At 60.4% G+C, this 21,558-nt stretch overlaps 1 protein-coding gene across 7 annotated transcripts; it reads right to left on the reverse strand.

Annotated features, from left to right (window-relative positions):
* Window positions 1-3,716: 3,716 nt before the first annotated feature.
* Window positions 3,717-15,542, reverse strand: HUS1 (HUS1 checkpoint clamp component). Of its 7 annotated transcripts, none has more exons than XM_077850351.1 (9): window positions 15,383-15,542; window positions 14,261-14,361; window positions 13,975-14,151; window positions 12,729-12,836; window positions 11,571-11,645; window positions 6,979-7,078; window positions 5,595-5,714; window positions 4,940-5,053; window positions 3,717-3,949 (listed from the first exon to the last, which is right to left on the reverse strand). In XM_077850351.1, the coding sequence occupies exons 1-9, from the start codon at window positions 15,432-15,434 to the stop codon at window positions 3,867-3,869; spliced, it is 930 nt and encodes a 309-aa protein (XP_077706477.1). In that variant the 5' UTR covers window positions 15,435-15,542; the 3' UTR covers window positions 3,717-3,866. The 7 variants fall into 7 exon arrangements, with proteins under 7 accessions (XP_077706477.1, XP_077706473.1, XP_077706476.1 ...); XM_077850347.1 differs by having other exon boundaries at window positions 14,234-14,361; XM_077850350.1 differs by having other exon boundaries at window positions 4,868-5,053; window positions 14,234-14,361.
* Between the last annotated feature and the right edge of the window lie 6,016 nt (window positions 15,543-21,558).

Below are 21,558 nucleotides of genomic sequence, written 5' to 3' on the forward strand. Positions count from 1 at the left end.
CTTAAAAATACATCACAAGCAGGAAATCATAAGTACTTTTGCCTAATCCTGTTCCAAGGCAGTCTTGGAAGGGTGGGGTCTATCGGGTCCAGAACACACGCTGGCCCACAGGAGCAGCGCAGGACCATGGGGGCACCCGCCCGGCTCTCGCCTTCTTCCTTTGTCCTTTTGCCTCAAGTGGTCTCCCCCTTAAATCCACACCAAGCAAAACTCATGACGTAGTTAAATGATAAACCATGATCCAGAAATAAGATCTTCGGAAGCTGTTGCCACTTGCGGCCGCCGAGATCAAGTGATGTCAGCCTCACACCACGTGTGCTGGAGGCGGGCCGGGGACAAGGAGAGCCACTGCCGACTCTATGCAGGGAGGTCCCGTGTCCCTAGAGGCAGAGGAGCCACCAAACACCCCAAGTCACCCGGATTGTGACCCTCTGGAGACCCGTCCAGGCCTGGGGGAGCCACTCCCCGGGGGCTCTTCCGCCAGGGGCTGGAGGTCAGCAGGGGGCACGGCCCCCCACCTCCTCACAGGTCTGCCCCCAGGAGGGGACGCCCCAGGCCCCGTCCCGGCCCTCAGTCTCCCCGCCCATCCTGCTCCTCCGACTCACACAGCAAGCAGTCCCTGAGGACAGAGGTGTTCTGGTCACCTGTGCTGGGGCGCAGGGCTGTAGTCACGGCATGCGGGAAGCACGGGCAGGCCCAACTGGGGGGCCGCTGGCAGGCACCCTAGGACCAGACCCAGGGCTGGTTCCTACCCGGCTGGCCAAGCGCCTGAGGGCTGTGCTCCCTCTGACCCCACAGCAGTGGCCTCCGAGATGCTAAGCCCAGGGCTACACCCAGCACAGGGGTGCAAAGCCGGGGTCTCCCCGGGCCTCCCGGGGTCTCTGCTGGAACCGGGGCTCAGTCAGTGGGGATCAGGGCCCCCCGTCCCCATGCTCCCAGGGGTCATCATCTGCTCATCGGGGACGGGAGGCCCTGCAGCCTGGGCCCCACCACAGGCCCGCCCACCTTCAAGGGCGGGAAGCAATCATTCTGCGCTGTGCCGCTACCTGATGCACAAGTCTGCGTGGCCTCCCGGACCTCAACATGACGAGTCAGAATTTACTTTTCTATCCAGAAAGTACACGCGTGAAGGTAAAAAGTCTAAAGGCCTATGGTGAGCAAACGGCCAGAGATGATGGACTGCATTCCAATAATACATACTACTCAGTTCCTTAAAAAATAATTTATTTTTTCATTACAAAACCGACTAGAAGAGTTTTAGAAAATACTTAAGTTTACAAAGACCAAAATGAAACATTCACAAGTCATCAGGTTTAAGTGCTGCTGCATATTTTTCCAACCTTTTTCTTTTCTTTTAAAGATTTCATCTATTCATGAGAGACACAGAGAGAGAGGCAGAGACACAGGTGAGGGAGAAGCAGGCTCCCTGTGCGGAGCCCGACGTGGGACTCGATCCCTGGACCCCGGGGTCACGGCCTGGGCTGAGGGCAGGCGCTCCACCACGGAGCCCCTGGGCGTCCCCCAACCTTTTTCTGACACCCACACGTACGTGGCTATTCTCAGACCTGGAGTCCGGTCATACCACCTGTAGCTATGATCATAAACACTGCACCATGTCAGTATGTTGTTTCTGTAACGTTACTTTGAGAGCAGAAAACACTGTCGAGCCATAGGTTATTTAACAGATCCCCTATGAATTCATATTTAGGATATTTCAGGGATTTTGGCACAACAATACAGAACACCTTTAATTATCTGTGTAAATCCCTATAATAAAAAGTATTGGGTCAAAGGGCAGACAGCCCTTTCTAAGGCTTTTCCACACGTAAAAACCCAACCAGAGCCCAGCAGTGGCTGCAGGGTTAATGTCTCTCCCGTATCCCATCCTGACCCACATCCTAGCTCAGGGTTCACGTGGAGAAGCCAAAAAACCCAGCAGAGCTCAGGCTTCCTTTCAGATCTCCCATTGGGACCCCCATAAAAGGCCACGATTCCAAGCGCAGCTCTGCCCTTCTGCCATCCACCGAGAACTGGAAGGCCGCTCGGCACCTGGCCAGCCCCACACGACGGAAGCCGCAGAGCGAGTCTCCCGGGTGTAGGACGTGACTGAGGGGCTCAGCACTGGGACAGACGAGTCTCAAAATATGTTAACTGTTCAAGTTATGTTCACGTTTCTAACCTGAGCTAACGGAACTGCAGTGGTTACTGCTCAGCACAGCAGCTTGCTGGTTTCCCTAAGCACCCGTGGGAGAGAAAGCCGTCCTCAGTCAAGGCTCTGAGACCCAGGGAAGCACGAAGCAGGGCGTCCTGCCGAGCGGAAGACAAAGACCCCCGCGTCCTGACCCCCGGAGACAGCCTGGGTGGCCTTGCCCACACGGAGACTTGGGCCAGCCCCGAAACCATCAACACAACTCTACACGCAGAAAGAAATCACCTGTGGGTTTACAGCACTTTAGAACCTGCGTGCAAAGCTACTTGACCACAGCAGAGTTAAAATGAAGACGCTCTTCCCAGACTCGTGAAGTGACTGGTGGACACGGAGCCTGAAACGTGTAGGATTCGTTACTCTGGACGCACAGCGAAGCCTGGAGAGAGGGCCACCGATCACGCGTCAGAGGCCTGGATTCGAGTGCCATCCCTGCCACCAGCTCGGCGTGCCTGGGTGCACTGCAAGATCCACTCTGACAAAGGATCTCAGGCGTCTGTGCCGCTCCAGCCGGGACAGGCCCTCCAGCAACACCGGATGCCCAAAGGTGGGATGCAAAAATACACACGCCGCACGCCGGAGGAGCTGAGGCGCGGTGGCCACAGGGGGCGGCCAGGAGCCACTGCGCCACCACCTCGTGCTACAAACCAGTACTGTACACTCACTCTGTGCGAAACATCATTTGGATAATCAGCAATGACCAACTTCCCAGGTCGGTAACTATCACAGCAAAAAAAAGGTTTATGAACTATCTTCAGGCTGCTTCACTGAACATCATGATTTCCAAGTCTTACTGCAGCAAGGAGAGAAGAGAGAAGAGACACTTGAAAACTGGAACGATATGAGCTTTAAAGAGTTGCTTGAGGGCAGGCAGCCCTGGTGGCTCAGCGGTTTGGCGCCACCTGCAGCCCGTGGTGTGATCCTGGAGACCCGGGATCGAGCCCCACGTCAGGTTCCCTGCATGGTCCCTCTGCCTGGGTCTCTGCCTCTCTCTCTCTCTCTGAATAAATAAATAAATAATCTTTAAAAAAAAAAAAAAAAGAGTTGCTTTAACAAATGCTACGTCCCACGCGAACGCTCACTGACAAGCATCAGAAACAGCACTCGCGACCCTGGGTCTTACCACGCGCTCCAACGCGCTCAAGTGGCTGGAAGACAACTGCTCAAGGTTGCAGATTCCTCTTCCGCTTACCCTAACCCCGCACCTCACTTCTCGGCCTTGACATGCCAGTTAAGACGCGTCACAGCGGCCTCCCCACAGCGGGATCGGATGGGGCAGCGTCGGGGGGGGGGCGGGAAGCAGGGCCAGGGGGCTCTGCGTGCTGCAGCTGGACACCCGTGTGACTGAGGCGGCCACAGGGCTGCCCCGGCCGGTTATCAGGCTCTGAGGACAGAGCCAGGGGAGGGTGGGGTGTAGAAGCCTAAACCTACCTGAAGTCTGGATAAACACAGTCTCTTTTCCTCATTTTCCACATCTTGACAACAAAACAGACACGAGAACAAGGGAGAATAAAATGTAGTATGTTTATCCAACTGTCTTTCATTAACCCAACTTTTAGCCAGAAAATTTCTGAAGAAGTAAAATGCACAGACTTGCATGGCTCTACACATGGCCCACGGCCAGCACGGCGCAGCCCCGAGCTCCCGGGCAGGGACCGGTCTATGATAGGGCTGGGATGAAGTACTGCAGGGAAACGTCCTCGTGGAGCAAATCAAAGTGGATAATCTTGTTACTGACGAGGTCTGAGGAGAGAAGAAACCCTGTCACTGCCAAGAGCCCCAGCGCTGCGGCCCACCTCCCTGGGGACAGGCTGCAGTGGAGGACAGGGCACAGAAGGGGTGCACGTCGCACCGAAGCCCAGGTCAGGTGGCGCACACAGGGCGAGGGGCACATTCCTTGGGAGCCCCGCTCGCTTCAATGGCCATGAGAGGCCCTAGCGAGAGGCAGTGGTGACGGCAGGGCCACAGCCAGCACGGGCAGGAGCGCGGGGGCAGGTGAGGGGACCCCATGGAGCCCATGAGGGTAGGCCAGGCCAAGTGCCAGGCTGCGGAGGGACCAGTCACAGGGGCCGTGGGTGGGGCAGGCGGAGACCCAGGGTGTGGGGCAGAGGAGTGGGACGCTGCAGGACGCCACCCCAGGCCAGAAACCACAGACAGAAAAGCTGGTTTGAAATATCAAGCAAAGGGTAGGAGAAATCCAAGTCGTACTGTGTCACAATCCCTGGCTCATCACTGACCTCTGGGGATCCCAGTCACCTTTCTGAGGGCTCAAGCCACTCAGCTGGCCGCCTGGTGTAGAACCCACAAGGCCCGCTGTCCTGAGCGGGCCACGAGGGGGGGACTCAAGGGCAATGCCCCCCTCCCCCCGGGCTTCCACTCTACACAGGGCAGGGCCGGTTTGCACTGGCGCCACCCAGCAGCCTGTGCAGAGCCTGTCAGCAGACGGGAGGGCTGGCTGAAGCCTGGTCCGACCCCACACCAAGACGCAGCTCCCACCCTCAGCCCTAGAACCCACAACAGGCCAGGCCAAGGGTTCTCGGGATGCAGCGCACGCAGACCCTGGTACCCACCCCAGGATCCGGCCATTCCAGCATCTGCGACCATAACCCTGACCCTCGGTCGCCGTGCCCCATCGCCCCATCTAGTGGACGTGCTCACTGCCCTCCCGTGATCTGCTTCACTGCGTGTCTCCTTCTATGGGGCTGCTCCTCCTTGGCAGGCACAGCCACCTACAATTTTCTGTTCCCGTCAGGTGCGCTCCTGGGCCGTCCTGAGCGCCGCTCCCAGGTGGCCGGGCGCTCAGCCTGCCGGCTCCTCTGTGGAAGGTGTGGCTCCCTTTCAGATGCCCTGATCGGAGCGGCGAGGAGACAGAAAGAGCCATGGAAAGCTCAGGGCGAGCAAGCCCTTCCTCCTGTGTAGCCAATAACTCCTGAGAGCCAGGAGGGAGGTGCAAGCTGAGGAAGACGGGGCCGACCGCGATCCAGGGCCCACAGGCAAAGATCGGGACAGGAGGCAAACGGCCAGGTAGGGGACAACTGTAGGCGCAGCGCTCAGGGTTCGACCCACGAAGGCAACAGAGGCAGAGCAGGGGAGCTGGGGCCAAGCCCACTTGACGTCAGGGGCTCCTCTCAGCAGGTCAGACTGGACGATCAGCACCCGTTGTCTGGAAGCCTCCCCGGATACAGACCCACACAGCCCCGTGCCTAGCCAGCGATGCTGCAGGCCACCAGGCGCTGCTAAATCCAGGAAACCCCAAACACCCACCTGCCTGAGAACACCGGGTCCCTGTGGCTGCGCTGTGTCTGCACTGAGGAGACCACGTACCGTCACGGGCCTGCCTCTGATTATGGGATCTGAAACGTGGACAACGATACACACACACACTCACTGCACACAGCCCTCGTAGGGTTCACTTGCTGTCCAGCGAGGAACTGCAGGAGCTTCCGGATGTCTATGTGCACTTCAGCCATCTGCTCGGGGGGTCTCTCCTGAGACGCGTCTTCAGAGGCTACAATGACACGGACAGTGTGAGAGGTGACCGGGAAGTGTGGGGACTTAAACGGACGATTCCCGTTGCCACTGGCTGGCACAGCCTGGAAATACAAAGTGTGAACACAGTCGTGGCTCAGCAAGCAGCTACCGAGGCCTTCCCTCTAAAACACTGTGCAAACTCCCAGGGACTCTACCTGAAATATGACCCACTCTCCCCATTTTGGTCCAAGGAAACGGTTCCTGCTAGCCCCCTGCCACATGCTGAGGAGCGGGACCACACAGCTCACATGTGACTGCTCCTCCTTGGGAACGAGGGGGAAGAAACGGTCCTTCCCCCTCTGGCCAAGCATCACACACCCTTGTTGTAACACATTAAAATAAAGAAAACGAGTAACACGGAAGGCACTCATTTCACATGGCTGTCAGCAAAGCCTCGCCAGGTGGACCTCCCATGGCTGGATCAGCACATGCTTCGCTATAGAGTGGACCCCCCTAGGATGCACCTCTCTTAACGCAACGTGCACTGACACACCCTAACTGTAGCACCGGGAGTCCTATCACACGGTTGAGAACGTTGGAGGGGGCCCCAGGGGCTCAGTGGTTGAGCACCTGCCTTCGGCTCAGGTCATGACCTCAGGGTCCTGGGATCGAGCCCTGTATCTGGCTCCCTGCTCAGCGGGGAGCGTGCTTCTCCCTCTGCCTCTCCCCGACTCAGCTCTTGCTCAAACAAATAAAATAAAATACTTTTAAAACTTTAGAGAAAGAACAGAACACACCCGGGATCTATCCGTTTTCCACATCATCAATGGACGTCCCAGGGCCCCGTGTGGCGTCCGCTCCAGCACCCGCTCTGTGTGTCCCAGGAGCTCTGCAGGCACCACTGGGCCCCCTCACCCCCGGCGCCCCTGTCACCCTGTCACTTGCCGCAACTGAACTGGTCCCGTGATGTCCCAACACCACAGAGGGGACGAAACATCAGGTCAGGCGAAGAAAGCTGTTATGTGCTAACCTAGTCCATAAATACTAGGGACTGTAGCGGCAGGAGGTGAACCCTGTCTACCCGGTGTCACTATTCCAGGGCAGAAATGGGCAGATACGGGCCCCTGGGGCCCCAGGGACCACAGGTGCAGGCGCTGCTCCTCAGGCCAAGGCGGCTGAGCTTCCCCAAGCCTGAGACCCCGTCAGCCGCATTTCTCCCGTTCTGCACGCAGAGATCTGAGCAAGCTGTGCCCCCCGAAACCACGTGTTCCACACACAACACGACCCCTGGGAACACGTACCGGGCGGAGGGTTCCCAAGGTCTTTGAAGTGAGTTGTGACACACACTAGTTCTGTTTCTATTTTCAAGTTCAACTCTCCGCTGAGGTTTGCTTCCATGATCTGCAAATGGAGTATTTTACAGTCTTAAAAAAGAAGGAAACAAAAGGGGGAGAAAGAAGATCAGCTCCTGCTAAACCAGGCAACACAGCGGCCGCCAGCTGCAGCCCCCTCGGGGAGGGAGGCCCACCCGACACCCCGCAGCCCCCGCGGCCCCCGCAGGAGGGCCCATCAGAGCAGAGACCGGGGAGAGGCGGCAGCAGCCTGGCCCCAGGATCTTGGCAGGTGCCCGCGCGGACAGGAAGCCATGGGGGCGAAGCACAAGGGGAGTGGAACGGGAGGGGGGTTTCCAGGAGGGGAGGACAAAGAGCGAGAAGGGATAGCGGAGGGGCCGCCGTGGAGGCGGCGTGCTGTGACGTGCCGTGGTCACAGCAGGACAGAGCCCTAAGCCCTGAACCTCAAAACCATCTGGGGTCCCACTCTCATGCCGAAAATGAGAACCCGTGCTCTAGAGGATTCCTCAAAGGACTGTGGTCAAGCCCCAAAGTGAGATCTTCAGAGAAGACAGCCAGCACGGTGGCAAGAGCGCTCGGAGACGCAGGGTCCAAGCAGCCGCGTCCAGCTCCGCGAGGGCAAACCGCCGGGAACAGAAGGGAGACAGCAGAGCCCGAGTTGGGGCCGGGTCGCCGGCAGAGACAGCGGAGGAGGACACGGGATGGCATGGTGCCCAGCAGCAACACGGAGCCCTGGGCAGCACATGAGGGCCCAGCGGTCCCCGGGAGCCCTGGAAATGGGGAGGGGATGCACCTGCATCTGCCTGCGGGGAACGCTGCCCGCACAGAGGAAGGCCGGCCGGAGCGGCTCACGGCAGGCTCCAGAGAAGGCCCCTCGCCACGCCTGTCCCCACCGCGAAAGCCACTCCTCGCAGTGACTCAATCAGAGCGGAAGCCCGCCCGCCCTGGAGAGCACGCGGTACAGGCCAGGGTGGCGGGAACGCCGAGCAACACGACTCCCAGGTCGTCTGTCCCAAGCGACCCTCTGGGAGGCGGCTCGACGGGACCGCAGGCGGTCTGCTGTCCCCGTACGGCGCAAGCAACACCCGCGCCACTTACAGGGGAATGTGGGAGCAGAGTCCCATGGGAGCGTTTCCGTGCTGACAACGGGGACATCCTCAACTGCTACAAACAGGAGGGGCATGTGGAAATCAGGAGAAGCTTGTCCACAGCTGTATTCTCTAAGCTGTCAAACCCGTGTTCTAACTACAAATGCAACGTAACTACAAAACTTTGAGAATCTCCTGGGAACATAACCCGTTTTTAAAAACCAAGCTCAGGAGTGCCCGGGGGGCTCAGTGGGTGAAGCCTCTGCCATCGGCTCAGGCCATGATCTCGGGGTCCTGGGATCGAGCCCCGTGTCGGGCCCCCTGCGCGGAGGGGGGCTGCTTCTCCCTCCGCCTGCCCGTCCCCCTGCTTGTGCGTGTGTGTGCATGTACTCTCCCTGTCAAATAAATAAGTTCTTTATCACAATTAAACAAAAAAAAGGGTAAAAACCAGACTCAAGGTTGGGAGGTGAGATTTCCAAATTTCGAAAGGTCTGGAGATGTGGCATTTCCGTCTGCACTGCCAGCAGAGTGGCTTGGTGACCTGCACTGAGGGACAGGCCCCGGCCAATCCCCAGAACCCGCCTCCCAGTCTCCCAGCCTACGCCACTTCCAAGGTCACAGACAGCTCTCCTTTCCAGCTGCAGCCTCCACCACCAACCAGCACGCTTGGGTAACGGGACTAAACCCACCAGTGAGGTTCACAGAAAGATGCGTGTGCCGCTGTATAGCCCACGGCCTCGCGGACCAGCCCATGGCATGCGGTCTCTCTCCCAGGTGTCGGCACCTGCCCCCCTCTAAAGCCGGAGGTCTTCGGGAATCCACAGAGCTGTCTGCAAGTCGGCAGTTTTGGTTACCCACCAAACCCAGAGGCTGGTGGGAAACCTGAGACCTGCGGGGAGTGGGTGGGGGGACTCGGCCCGCAAGGCTCTGGGCTCGGGCAGCCGCATCTGTACGCAGCAAGCGCAGTCTGATATTCCTCATTCCTGTCCCTTAATACCTGTGAACTCAAGTATTTCTCATTCTAGAAACAAAATTAAAAACCTCTCTGAACTTGACTGAGCACTTATCTGGAGTTTGTTAAGATTTTTATTTCTAGGTCATCTCTACCCCCGACGTGGGGCTTGAACTCACAAGCCTGAGACCGTGAGCAGGAGAGGCGCAGAAGCCAGGCAAGGACCCACAGGCTCCGAGCGTCCCAGGCGCCTCTGATGACTTGAAATTGAATAGGAAACAGTCCTCCAAAGATCGGACTGTTGCATAATCTTGGAAACATGCCCTCGAACGTTAAGTGCTTGCTGTCAACTCTCCATGTGAACCCAGACACATGCTGTCGCATTTCTGAGCCCATCCTCCTGGAATCCAGCACAGAACCTGAGCAAAATAACATAAAACAACCTGCAGGTTCTCACTGCCTTTGAAGTGGTTTCATATCAAGATTTCATTCAGGAAAGCAGCCTGCCAGGCTCTCCTAAGCTTTCTTCTGATCCTAAAACCGAAGTGATCGCACACGAGCCCACCCACTGGGGCACCAGCAGGGTCTGGAGTGTAATGGCCACCAAAACTCAGGGACAGAGGGACAAAGGCCTAGTCCTCTGAGCGCGGGCCACCGAAGGCTGGCTGTGACCATCCTCGGGAACATCAACCGCTCCAACGTTACTCTATTTCTCACGGGGCTGGGAAAGCCCTTACTTCTCTGTGATTTCGCCAGTGACCGTCCCCTACCACTTCTAAGCGTGACCCAGTGCGCTGGGCAGCCAGCAGGAAGCGTCTCTCTGCACACACAGAGCAGCAAAGCTCCCATGAAGATGTGCCATCCTGCTCACCTCGGGGGATACCTGGCACGAGGCCAATGGGCTGCACGGTGTGGCCAGGAGGGGCCTCAGGCCCACGTGGCCCGAGGACCACCCCTTGCCACAGCGTCACGATACCATCACCCCTGCTTTAACCACAAAGCTGACGAGTGCAGCTTCTGAGCTGAGGGCAGGCGGAGCAGGACGGGGCTCTCACCTCGGCCACTGCAGGCGGTGCCAGGCTAGGCAGCAGGCACACCAGGCTGCGCATCGGGACTTGGTCCCAGACCCCAACCCACACCTCCTGAACCAGAACGTCAGCTGGCTCTCCCTGCAGGCCTCCCCGCTCCTGCCTGGGACCCCAAGTACAGCCGCACGGGCCCCACCCCGTACCCAGGAGGTAGGGAAAGAACGGGGGGCTCAGCCCGGGTGTCAGCACCTCCTGGAGGGGGATCTGCGCAGGCTGAGCCCCCTCCTTTCCCTCTCTCCCCCTTCGGACGCAGACTTCTGGTCAGGCTCACTGAGCTGTGTGCCTGGCCACTCCAGAATACTTCCCAGCAAGAGTTCCAGACTGTAGCAGCCACGGCATGAAATCTGTTTTTAAACATTCCAGAGAGGGCAGCCCCGGTGGCGCAGCGGTTTAGTGCCGCCTGCAGCCCGGGGCGTGGTCCTGGAGACCCGGGATCGAGTCCCACGTCAGGCTCTCTGTGTGGTGCCTGCTTCTCCCTCTGCCTGTGTCTCTGCCTCTCTCTCTCTGTCTCTATGAATAAATAAAATAAAATCTTTAAAAAATTTTAGAAAATAAATAAATAGGGATCCCTGGGTGGCGCAGCGGTTTGGCGCCTGCCTTTGGCCCAGGGCGCGATCCTGGAGACCCTGGATCGAATCCCACGTCAGGCTCCCGGTGCATGGAGCCTGCTTCTCCCTCTGCCTGTGTCTCTGCCTCTCTCTCTCTCTGTGACTATCATAAATAAATAAAAAAAAAAAAAAGAAAAGAAATAAATAAACATTCCAGAGAGAGAAAAACATCTCTGATGGCTCTGGGCCCCTGTGCTGAGTCATTTCCACTGAACCAAAAGAACACTCAGAGCCCTGGATTAACTGCCCTGCCTGTCCCCCCATGTGCCTCACGAAGCCCCTCAGAGCCTCTTGGGGGTGCCCAGAGTTGCCCCAGAGGAAGCTCCCAGCCTGACAGCTGGATTCACGTGAAAGCAGCCACAAGAAAACGCAGACATTTGGGGGTAGCCTCGTCCCGGGCTAAGTGGACAGGACCCTCCATTCACGGCCAGCACCAGTGACTCCTTAAACAAACACGTATTAGCAGATCAAACATGGAACGTCGTGTCCAACATAGGAAAGAAGGCCCAAAACCGCTAAACACATCCTCACGAGGCCACAGATGCAAATACACGGGACGAGGGCCACGGTGGATGCTCTCCCTGAGGGGAGGCAGCAGAGAAGCCCCAGAACAGGATTCTGCTGGCAGCTGTGAAAGTGCTGGCTCTGCACCCAGGCCAGGTCTCCGGGGCGCCCGGACACCACAGGGCGGGGCATGAAGGCATCCATACCTCCAGCAGGCGCGGCCTTCTCCCAGGGCACGCGGCCCAAGCCAAATGCTTGTAAGATACGTGAAATGCCCTTTTCTGAAGAAGTCACCACTTACAAGGTGATTGCTGATGTTCTTCATTTTTTCCACGATGCTCTTCATCGTCTTCAAGGCTGGTAAGTAAATACTAACCTACAAAACCAACGAGGAACATCGAAGGTGTTAGAAACATGAGCACGGTCAGGTAGTGACAGGGGCTCACTACCCGTCTGCGATGCGTGTGTGCTTAGCAGCTCTCAAGGCCCGTTCTCTAGTTGTCTGAATAAAGTTCCTTTAAAAACACAAAAAGAAGGACGCCTGGGTGGCTCAGTGGTTGAGCATCTACCGTTGGCACAAGGCGGGACCCCAGGGTCCCGGGATCGAGTCCCGTGTCGGGCTCCCTGCACGGAGGCTGCTTCTCCCTCTGCCTGGGTCTCTGCCTCTCTCTCTGTGTCTCTCAGGAATAAGTAAAATCTTTAAAACACAAAAATATGAAAAGAAAAACAACTTTACCACCCTGCTACCTCCTCCTGCCTCTGGTCACCTGGGCGACGGCGTCCCTGTGGGCATCCGCCTGGGGCCAGGCCGGCAGCCCTTTAGCCAAGATGCCCCTGCACGGCCGGCGGGATGATGCAGCACCATCCTCTGCCCTGCGGGGCCACAGCCACACGCTGGCCCCACCCCACACGGATAAACCCTGCGAGGGAGCCTGGCTCCAGCCCTCAGCCCGGGCTCCGAACAGCGCCTGAGACGGTGCGGTCCCTGTAGGGACCTGCCAGCAGGAGTAAACGGTCTCCCCAGTCTGTGTCAACACTTCCCTTTCCAGAAATTGTGAGCAAGAGGCGGAGGACTCTGTGGCACCGCCCTGACTCTCGGGGGCTCTGGGAGGCCCCCCGGCAGGACCCGCTCTTATACACGTCCTGGACAGCGCTCCCCACAGATCTGTCCCCTCTGTGCCCCGCTAACTCCAGTGCTACGACCCAAGCACTTCTCTCTCCGTGTGTCGCGTGTGGTGTTTCCGCCAAGTGCAGCGCTATCTTTAGGTATTTTACATAATCCACAAAAGGCAATTACTGCAATTCTTTTCCTGAAGTATCCTTTAAAAAGGACTAGCATTTCCTCTCAGGTACTGTATGATTTTTAAATAAAATAAACTACAAGACCGTATCTGAAATCAGGGAACTGGAATCACAGCACTGAACACGTCACGAGCGAAAGACAACTGGCATCACTCACATCGGAGTCTGGGATGGTAGGTTCTTGCAAATCCTTCCACAGCTTTCTAGGAATAACCTTGACGGGGATGTCATGGGTCACCACGCGACTGCTACTCGACACAGATAACTGTCAAGAGAAAAATTAAAACATATTCTCGTAGCGTGAATTAAAAAGACAGAATAACTGAAGGATAAATGGAAATGGGTACCCAAATCTAAGTGGAACGGCCTCAATTTGTTCATCAAGGCACATTCACCAGATATTTAGTGCAGGCCTGTTTGGCTCTTAATCCTGTAACAGGTTAGATGTGTGGGAAGTAACACAGGATCCCCAAGTTCCAGGGGCACAGGTGGGTCAATGAGCAAGAAAACCAACACCCACAGGGGCATCCGGGGCTCAGTCGGTGAAGCATCTGCCTCTAGCTCAGGCCATGATCTTGGGGTCCTGGGATCGAGCCCCGAGTGGGGCTCCCTGCTCGGCGGGGGTCTGCCTCTCCCTCCGCCTCTCCTCCGCCCCCACTGCTCAGGTGCACACATGCAAACATGTGTTTTCTCAAATAACTAAATAAGTAATCTTTAAAAAAGGGAGGTGGCTGCATTGAGGGAAGGTGAGGAGGAAGGGCACTGGGCTGCAGGTCTCAGGGAGCCAGAAAGGGAGACATTCCAAATGGAAGCCTGAGGGCCCCCAAAGTCTGGGAGCTGGGAAAGAAGAGGATGCTCCAGGGGACCATGTGGACGGCGGGAGTCGGTGATTTGGCTCCAAGACAGCGGGGGCCAGGCGCGCAGGGTTCTGGACATCATGGTAAGACACGTCAACCCCATCCTGTGGGTCAAGAGAGCCTACAAGGTGTGTGTCCCGAGGACAGCCAGGCAACAGAGGCTTCTGGAAGCAGCACTGACAGGTGTGCATTCATGGAGAACAGGAGGTCACCCGAAGGTGTCAGAGGGGACGTGGGGAAGTCCTCCCAAGGTGCAAACAGACAGAGAGCATGATTTGTGCACGAGGTGACCACACCTGTAATGGGAACACGCAGTCGGAAGCGGGGTGGGGAGGGCCCTGGCACGGGGAAAGACAGGGTCCCAGCCCGCGGCAGGAGCGCAGCACCATTTACACACGAGGGGGCCTGACTCCCGTGGAAAGCAAGTGTCTGCGCGCACATCCCTCCTGCTGGTAAGCCAACTAGCCTCCCGTGTGCTGCTGCAAAGTCCGGATTCACAGCCACTGGTAACCGGCCGGGGCCGGCTCCGCGCTGCCCCCCACTCACCAGCTCTATCGAGACCGTGAGGCAGGGAAAGTGCTTATTAGTCAGCTTGATCTTCAAGGCTCTGGCGTTCTGGGCCGTTTTCAAAGCTCGAGATAAATTTTCCGCGGTTAGGTCTAAATAGATGGCGTTGTTCTCCGCAGAGATGCCCTCCATCTGGAACTCGCTGAAGAAGTTCTCCTGAGGGAAGGCGAGGAGGGGACCCTGTGGCCTTTCCCAGGGCTCCCGCGGAGGTGCCCCGGCCGCCCGCGCCTCCTCTCACCTGCTCCAGCTCACACCACATGCTCACCCCTGCGCTGGCCACTCTGTCCGACAGCACGAAGTTCAGCTTCTCCGGGCTGATGCGCAGCGTGCAGGTCTTGGCCAGCTTGGCGATCATGGCACTGACCCCTGCGGGGAGCGAGGGCGCAGGGCAGCTGCTTCAGGAGGCTGGTGCGAAGGGGCCTGGTGCAGCGCCCGGGGAGGGGGGGGGAGGGGGACGGGACGGGGTCGGGGAGGGGACGGAGCGGGGACGGGGAGGGGGAGGGGGAGGGGACGGGGCGGGGAGGGGGACGGGACGGGACGGAGCGGGGACGGGGAGGGGGAGGGACGGGGAGGGGGAGGGACGGGACGGGGAGGGGGAGGGACGGGGCGGGGGACTGGGACGGGACGGAGCGGGGACAGGGAGGCGGCGGGAGGGGGAGGGACGGGGGCGGGGAGGGGGACGGGACGGGGACGGGGCGGGGGGGGGGGGGGGGGGAGACTGGGACGGGACGGAGCGGGGACAGGGAGGGGGCGGGGACGGGGCGGGGAGGGGGAACGGGACGGGACGGGGAGGGGGAGGGACGGGGCGGGGACGGGGCGGGGAGGGGGACGGGACGGGACGGGGAGGGGGAGGGACGGGGCGGGGACGGGGCGGGGGGGGGGGGGGGGACTGGGACGGAGCGGGGACAGGGAGGGGGCGGGGACGGGGCGGGGAGGGGGACGGGACGGGACGGGGAGGGGGAGGGGGAGGGACGGGGCGGGGACGGGGCGGGGGGGGGGGGGGGACTGGGACGGGACGGAGCGGGGACAGGGAGGGGGCGGGACGGGGAGGGGGAGGGGACGGGGACGGGACGGCGGCGCGGGGCTCCCTCTCACGCTGGGCCACAGGGCTGCAGGCCGAGCCGGGGCGAGCCCAGGGCCCCCCCCACGCTCGTCTGGCCCAAGGCAACTTCCCCGACCGTCCTGGGCGCCGGCTCAGCCCGCGGGCCCCACCGGCCTCCAGCCCCCCTTCCCCCGCCTTCCCCCGCCTTCCCGGGGGCCCATCACCCCCCCGCCCCGCGCCGACGCGCTGCCCCACGCCCTTCTCCCCGTCGCCGCGCGCCCCGGCATCCGCCGGCCCCCGCCCCCGCCCCCGCGCCGCCCCCGCGCCCTCCCCGCCGCCGCTCACGGGTGAAGTGGTTCAGACAGGCCGCGTCCACGATCTTGGCCCGAAACTTCATGGCGGGACCCGCGCCGCCCGGGCCGGTGGGCGCTCCCCACGCCCCTGCAGCCGACCGCCGGACACCGCGCCGCGCGGGGAGGGCGTCAGCGCACGGCGGGGCGGGCGACCGGGGTCACATCCGGGGGAGGCGGGGATGGGGGGGGGGCTCACGTCCGGGGGGGCGGGGCTCCGGGGCACATCCGGGGCGGGGCTCCGGGGCACATCCGGGGGCGGGGCTCCGGGGCACATCCGGGGCGGGGCTCCGGGGCACATCCGGGGGCGGGGGTGGGGCGGCCGCGCCCCGGAGGCCCCGCGCCGTGAGGTTCCCCCCCGAGGAGCAGGTCCCGGGCTCAGTGCGGGTCTCGCTCCAGGTCACGCCCCGGGACGGGGTCCGGGTCTCGCCCTGGGGTCAGGTCGCTCCGGGTCGCGCTCCCGGGGCCGTGGGGTGTGAGGGCTCCGGGGGCTCGGAGGTCGCAGCCCGGGGCGGGTGCTGCAGCGGCGGCCGGCACCGGCAGAGGACGCCCGTGTGCTTATGCGCTCTGATATCCTACAACTTTTTAAAAATGTCTTATTCATTTATTCATGAGGGACACACGCGGGACAGAGGCGGAGGCCCGGGCGGAGGCGGAAGCAGGCCGCACGCAGGGAGCCCGCCGGGGACCCGACCCGGACCGGCCCGCCGCAGCAGCCCCCAGCCCGAGCGCCGGCCGCCCGCCCTGTCGGGGCGCTGATGGGCGCGCTCGCCCCGCCTGCACCCAGGGTGTCTGTCGAAACACGCGCACTTAGTCCCCTGGTGTTTCCGGCGCCCTTCTCTGGGCCTTTCCAGTCTTTGTTGGTTTCGCCCTCTTTCCCCCTTAGAGTCCCTTGCCGGACTGGCTCAGCGGTCCTGAACTCCTTTATTCGTTGCCTGTCTGGGAAACTCCTGATCTCTCCTCCGTCCTGGACGACAGCCTCGCTGAAGAAAGGATTCCTGGCTGCGCACTATTCCCATTCAGCATATTGAACATGTCCTTCCCCTCCTTTCGGGGCTGCCAAGTCTGTGGACAGATCTGCTGAAACTCGATTCATCTCCTTGTCGGTGAGGGCCCCCCCCGCCCCGCAACCCCGCCTCGCGCCGTCACGACTCTTTCCTTGTCTGTGTACCTCGTGAGTTCAGCTGCCACGTGCCCTGGCGGCGTCGGCTGCTCGTGAATTCAGTGGGAGTTCCCTGTGCTCTCGTTTTCAGTGTCTGTGTCCTTCCTCGGGTTAGAGAAGTTTACATAATTTGTCCAAATAAAACTTCTGCCCCTTTTCTCTCTCTTCATCTTCTGAGTCTCCTATGATATGAATGTTATTGTTTTAATAAGTGGCTGAGTTCCCTACGTCTGCCTCTGTGGTCCATAACCTTTCCTGTTTTGAAGGCTTCCACTTGGGACTGCATCAGGTATAGCATTTTTAACGTTGGCCTGACTAGATTTTAGTTCTTTTATTTCTACAGTAAGGGATTCTCTAGTTTTCTTCTGTGCTCTTTTTCAGCCCAGCTGCTATCTTTATAATCATTGTTTTAAACTGTAGTTAGACGTCATATATGTGTATTGATGAACTTCCTGGCCGTGAGTACTACCTCATGTTATTTTATGGAGGTGAATTTCTCCATCTCCTTATTTTATCCAGAAAGAAGGAAGAAAAAAAAAAAAACAAGAAAAACAACAATAACAACAACAGCAACCACCCCCCCCCCCAAAAAAAACACCCCACTAGATCCTGTGTGTGTTTTGGCCTGCTTGTTAAAAGAATCTAAATTCCAAAATAAGAAAGAAAATCAAAGTACAATGAAAGTAAACAAAAATAAGTCACATATAAGGTATATACATAAAAATTAAAATCAAGCAATTAATAAAAAAGAATCCAAGAAAAGAAATGAAAATAAAGCAAGCACAAAGTACAGACGAAGCTCGACCCCACTCTCCCCGCGGAGCTGGAGCTCTGCGGCCTCGGCCTCTGCGGTCGGTCGGTCCACCTGGCCGCAGCGAGGGGGCGGGGCGGGGCCGCGGCGCTGACGTCAGATGCGCACCTGCCTCGGGGGTGATGCACCTGCCTCGGGGGCGATGCACCTGCGGGTCAGAGGCGGGGTCTGGCCTCCCGCGGGCAGCGCTGTGCTGCCCCTAGCCTGGGCGCTGAGGGCGGGATGCGGCAGGGGCGCCGGGTCCCCTGGGCCTGGGGCTGAGCTTCCCGCCCCCCAGTCTGCAGGGGCCTCCGCAGAGGAGCGCCCGGCCCCGGGCCTCCGCCGCTTCTGCAGACCCTGCGTTCACCCTGCCCTCGGCCCAGCTTCTGTTTATTTTTTGATCTCGGACAAGTGACTGAGTTTCACACCTCCAAGTTTTAGGGGCTGCCCTGGAGGAGACCCGTGCTCCTCCCGCCCGGGGGGGTCTCCTCCCACTTCTGGCCTTTGCTGGCCCGGCCCAGGGACGTGGCTCCGTGACTGCACAGGGGTTTGCAGTTTGTGGCCACACAGGGCAGACAGCTGGCCCTAGTCCCGCGGCTCTCGGCCGGGGTCCCCGCTCCTGGGCCTGGGAACCGTTGGTGCCACCGTCCTTGGGACCCCGGGGACCCTGAGCCCACCCTGTCGCTCCAGGGGCCGCCCCCCACTTCACCTCCCGAGCACCGTCAAGGCCGGCGTGTCCCCCACTCTAGCAGACTTCTGGAAGTTCTGACTTTGTGCTCTGCTGCTTCTAATACTGTGCGTAGACCCGTCAGCTGGCTCCCTGCCCCTGTGGGATCCGGGGCTGTGTCTCCCCCAGACCGACTGATTGATTTTCTTTTTAAGATTTTATTTTTCTGTCATCTCTACCGCCACATGGGGCTTGAACTCTCCGCCCCAAGAACAAGAGTCGCATGTTCTTAGGAACCACACCGAGCGGCCAGGCTCACTTTGATTGATTGATAGGTAGTAATTGAAGCCGACGTGCTGCCTGTGTCAGGGCAGAAACTGAGCCCCCGCGTGGAGGTGCGGTGGAGTCATTGGGACCTTGATCGATGTTAAAGAAACCATAGCTTCCCTGGGAGCCCAGGGAGTGGGGCCCACACACGTGACAAGTTGGCCATTTCCTTGACCAGGAGTCATTTGCCTGCCGATTTATTTAAATTGCTATTCAATGGTGAAGGTCGTTCTAGGATGGGGATACAGCGAGAACGTTCTAGGTTCGGAGGTAGCTAAAGCTCCCCTGTCATGGACTCCATGTCCCAGTTGGGTGCAGAGATAGGCGAGCCAGCAAAGAGATGAGAAACATGGCCCTGGGGTGCCTGCCAGCCTGGTCGGGGGACCTTGATCTTAGGACTGTGAGTTTGAACTCCATGTTGGGTGTAGAGAGGACATAAAAATAAAATCTTTAACAAATAATAGATGGATGAACTAATAAAGCATGACATCGAAGGTAAGTGCTCGCTTCAGGACAAACCTCAAAGCGGACTATGTCTAACCTGCGACCTGTTCTTGATTGCCCCGCTTGCACTCCTGGGCCCAGATGATGTCCTCCACGAGGGACGGTCCCACCCGAGTGGGAGTGGGCTTCCTTCCCTGTAAGGCCCGTGCCTCCCCTCGTTCTGCAGGAGAGAAGAGCCGGGAAGGCACGAGCTCGGGGGATCAGCATAAACCTCGGCGATGGTCCTTCCCAATCCCGGGAGCCAGAACTCGGCCTCCTTTTGGGACCCGACGTCGTAAAGAAGCCCGTGTGGTCAGTGGCTCGGATGCAGGGTGGAGGCCGAAGGAGAATCAGGAAGAACAAAATAGGGGGGAAACCAGAAGCTGAAGGAGAGGAGGACAGATGTCAGCATCCGGAGCCTTCGCGGGGACCCGGCGTCCTTTCCCAGGAGGGGCCCCCCTCTGTAGGGTGCTTCCCGCCGCCCCGCGCTCCCCGTTGGCATCCGCAGGCACATCCCTGGGCCTCCAGCGCCTCTGCAGCCGTGGTCTGGAGCGTCCTCCGTGTGTCCTACCGGGGACCCCAGCATCGTGTCTGTAACCGTCCGGCTGCTGTCTGACAACAATCGGGGGATTCCGACGTTTGTTGGGTTTGGGGTGTGTGTGTCTGTCGCCGTGCCGCAATCTGATCCTCAGGCCGCGTCATCCTGATGCCGAAATGGTTGAAACACCATCATTTCTGGTGCTGGCGCTGGGCGGCTAGCTGGGTTCTCCTGGCCGACCCAGGCTCCCTCGTGCCGTGCCGTCCTGCTGGAGGGTCAGCTGAGCTGGAAGGTCCGGCTTGGCCACATTCCCACGTCCGGCAGTGGGTCCCGCCAAGCGCCGGCTGCTTCTCTTCTCCCCGATGCCTCTCCAGCAGGGAGCCAGACCTCGGGGCCGCCCTGGGGGGAGCTCCTGAGGAGCCGGCTGCCCATGGCGGGGAGCCCTGGGGCTGCCTGTGTGTGGGAGTCAGGGTGGGGATGGGGCTGGGGTCCCTTGGTCCCCTGTGCTGCCTGGCCTTCAGGCTGAGCCCCATGCTCACCCAGCCCCTACTCTCTAGGGCGTGCAGGGTGCCCTCCACACACTGGTGCGAGAGATCCAGCAGCACCAGGTGTGCACACTGAGCCCACCCGGTGAGGGTGGCCCAGGTGTGAGAGCTGCAAGGGCCTGCTGTCCTGACATCCCCTCCGGGGCCACGCTGACCGCCCCGCGGGCCCTCTGTGCCCCAGGTGCACAGGCCTGGGGTGGGGAGGGGAGGAAGCGCCCCAGAGCCCAGGCAGCCCAGGCCCCCTGGACAGAGGGGGCACAGACCTCCCAGGGCGCTTAGCACAGACCCTGGTGACCTGAGGCTCCCCGGCTGTCTCTCTGTCCCAGGCCCGTCCTGGCCGCGGGCACAGGCTGAGTCGCAGTAGTCTGTGGGGTCCTGACCCTGGCATCTGGCCGTCCCTGGAAGGCACGTGGGGATGTCAGCTGTGTGTGCCTGGTGGCGCCCCTGCAGGGGCTGGTTGGGGCCTGGGCGGTGCCCCCTCCTCCTCTCTGGAGGTGTCTCCGCACCCCGTGCACAGAGCTCTGGGAGACGCAGAAACAAGCCGGCCGTGCATTTTCACACAACAACACTTTATTGAACTTGCAACAGCAAACAGGGCCTCAGAGCCGAGGGTGCGCGCCTTCCCCTGGGAGACCTTCCTGTCCTTAGAGGAAAGCGGGAAACCCACAGGGGTGCGGGCGCTGGAGTCCCCCACCTGGGAGCCTGTGCAGACTCGGCTCCGGGTGGGGGCGCGTGTCCTGAGGTTGGGGCATTGAGAGGCGGTTCTGGGGACAGCAGGGCTGACGTGGACCTGCGGCCCATGGGCTCCTGCGCTGGGTCCCCACAGGGCAGCTGGACCCCAGCCTTGGGCCCCCTGGGGCCGGGTGACTGACTGCTGGAGCCCCAGCACGTGGAGGAGCCTGCCTCCTGGTGTGGGTGTGGGTGGGGCCCACAGGCCTGCCCCTGCTGCCCTGCCCTGGGGTGTCCCGGGATCCCCAGGGCTGCCCTAGGTCAGCGACCTGGATCTGTGGGGCATGCCCAGGGCCCAGGACCGGCCACATCCAGCTGTGAAAGGGCTCGCTCAGCCCGGGGCCAGAACGCAAGCCTGGCCAGGGCCCCGGGGCGCTGGATCCCATAGTGCTGGGCCTGGGGGGGGCTCGAGTCGCCCCTGCCCCCACAGAGCCCGGGGCCAGGCCAGCCGAGGTCCCTCTGGGTCAGGGACTGGAGTCCTGTGCGGGGGGTGCCGCCCTCCGGGAGGGACAGCAAGACAAGGCAGGGCACGATGATAGCGGGCCAGAGCCTCTGGGCCCCCGCCCTCACCGCCATGCTCTGCCCCCGAGGCCCACGAGCATCGAGTTACCCCATGGATGCGGAGGGCAGAGGGACCCGGGCCTGTGCGGGGCCTCGGGGCAGGGAGCTCAGTGCCGCCCGGGCTCTGCCCTGGCTGTGCCCGTCACTGCCCAGCGAGGGGCACGAGCTGCAGTGGCTGCGGGGCAGGAGGGGTGTCCTGGGCCCGACAGCGTCGTCCCTAGGGGGCTGGGGGGACCCCGTGATGGGAGTCCCGAGGGTGCTCCAGGGCCTGGTCTGTCGCAGGGCCTCTGGGGTGGCCCAGGCAGGTGCCGAAGGGAAGGGGACCCCGTTTTTTGTCTTGAAGCCCACCATGTCCGGGGGCCGCCTGCC

The sequence above is a fragment of the Canis aureus genome, chromosome 15, assembly GCF_053574225.1.
Source record: "Canis aureus isolate CA01 chromosome 15, VMU_Caureus_v.1.0, whole genome shotgun sequence".
In the NCBI taxonomy this organism is placed as follows: domain Eukaryota; kingdom Metazoa; phylum Chordata; class Mammalia; order Carnivora; family Canidae; genus Canis; species Canis aureus.

What these genes read in the sequence shown, in the direction of transcription:
- HUS1 (XM_077850347.1), bottom strand. Translation starts at nt 15,434, where the DNA reads ATGAAGTTTCGGGCCAAGATCGTGGACGCGGCCTGTCTGAACCACTTC. An exon ending in CTGTCTGAACCACTTCACCC is followed by an intron (nt 14,362 to 15,382) that starts GTGAGCGGCGGC and finishes CGCTCCCCGCAG; the next exon opens with GGGTCAGTGCCATGATCGCC. An exon ending in AGAACATCAGCAATCACCTT is followed by an intron (nt 7,079 to 11,570) that starts GTAAGTGGTGAC and finishes CTCCATTTGCAG; the next exon opens with ATCATGGAAGCAAACCTCAG.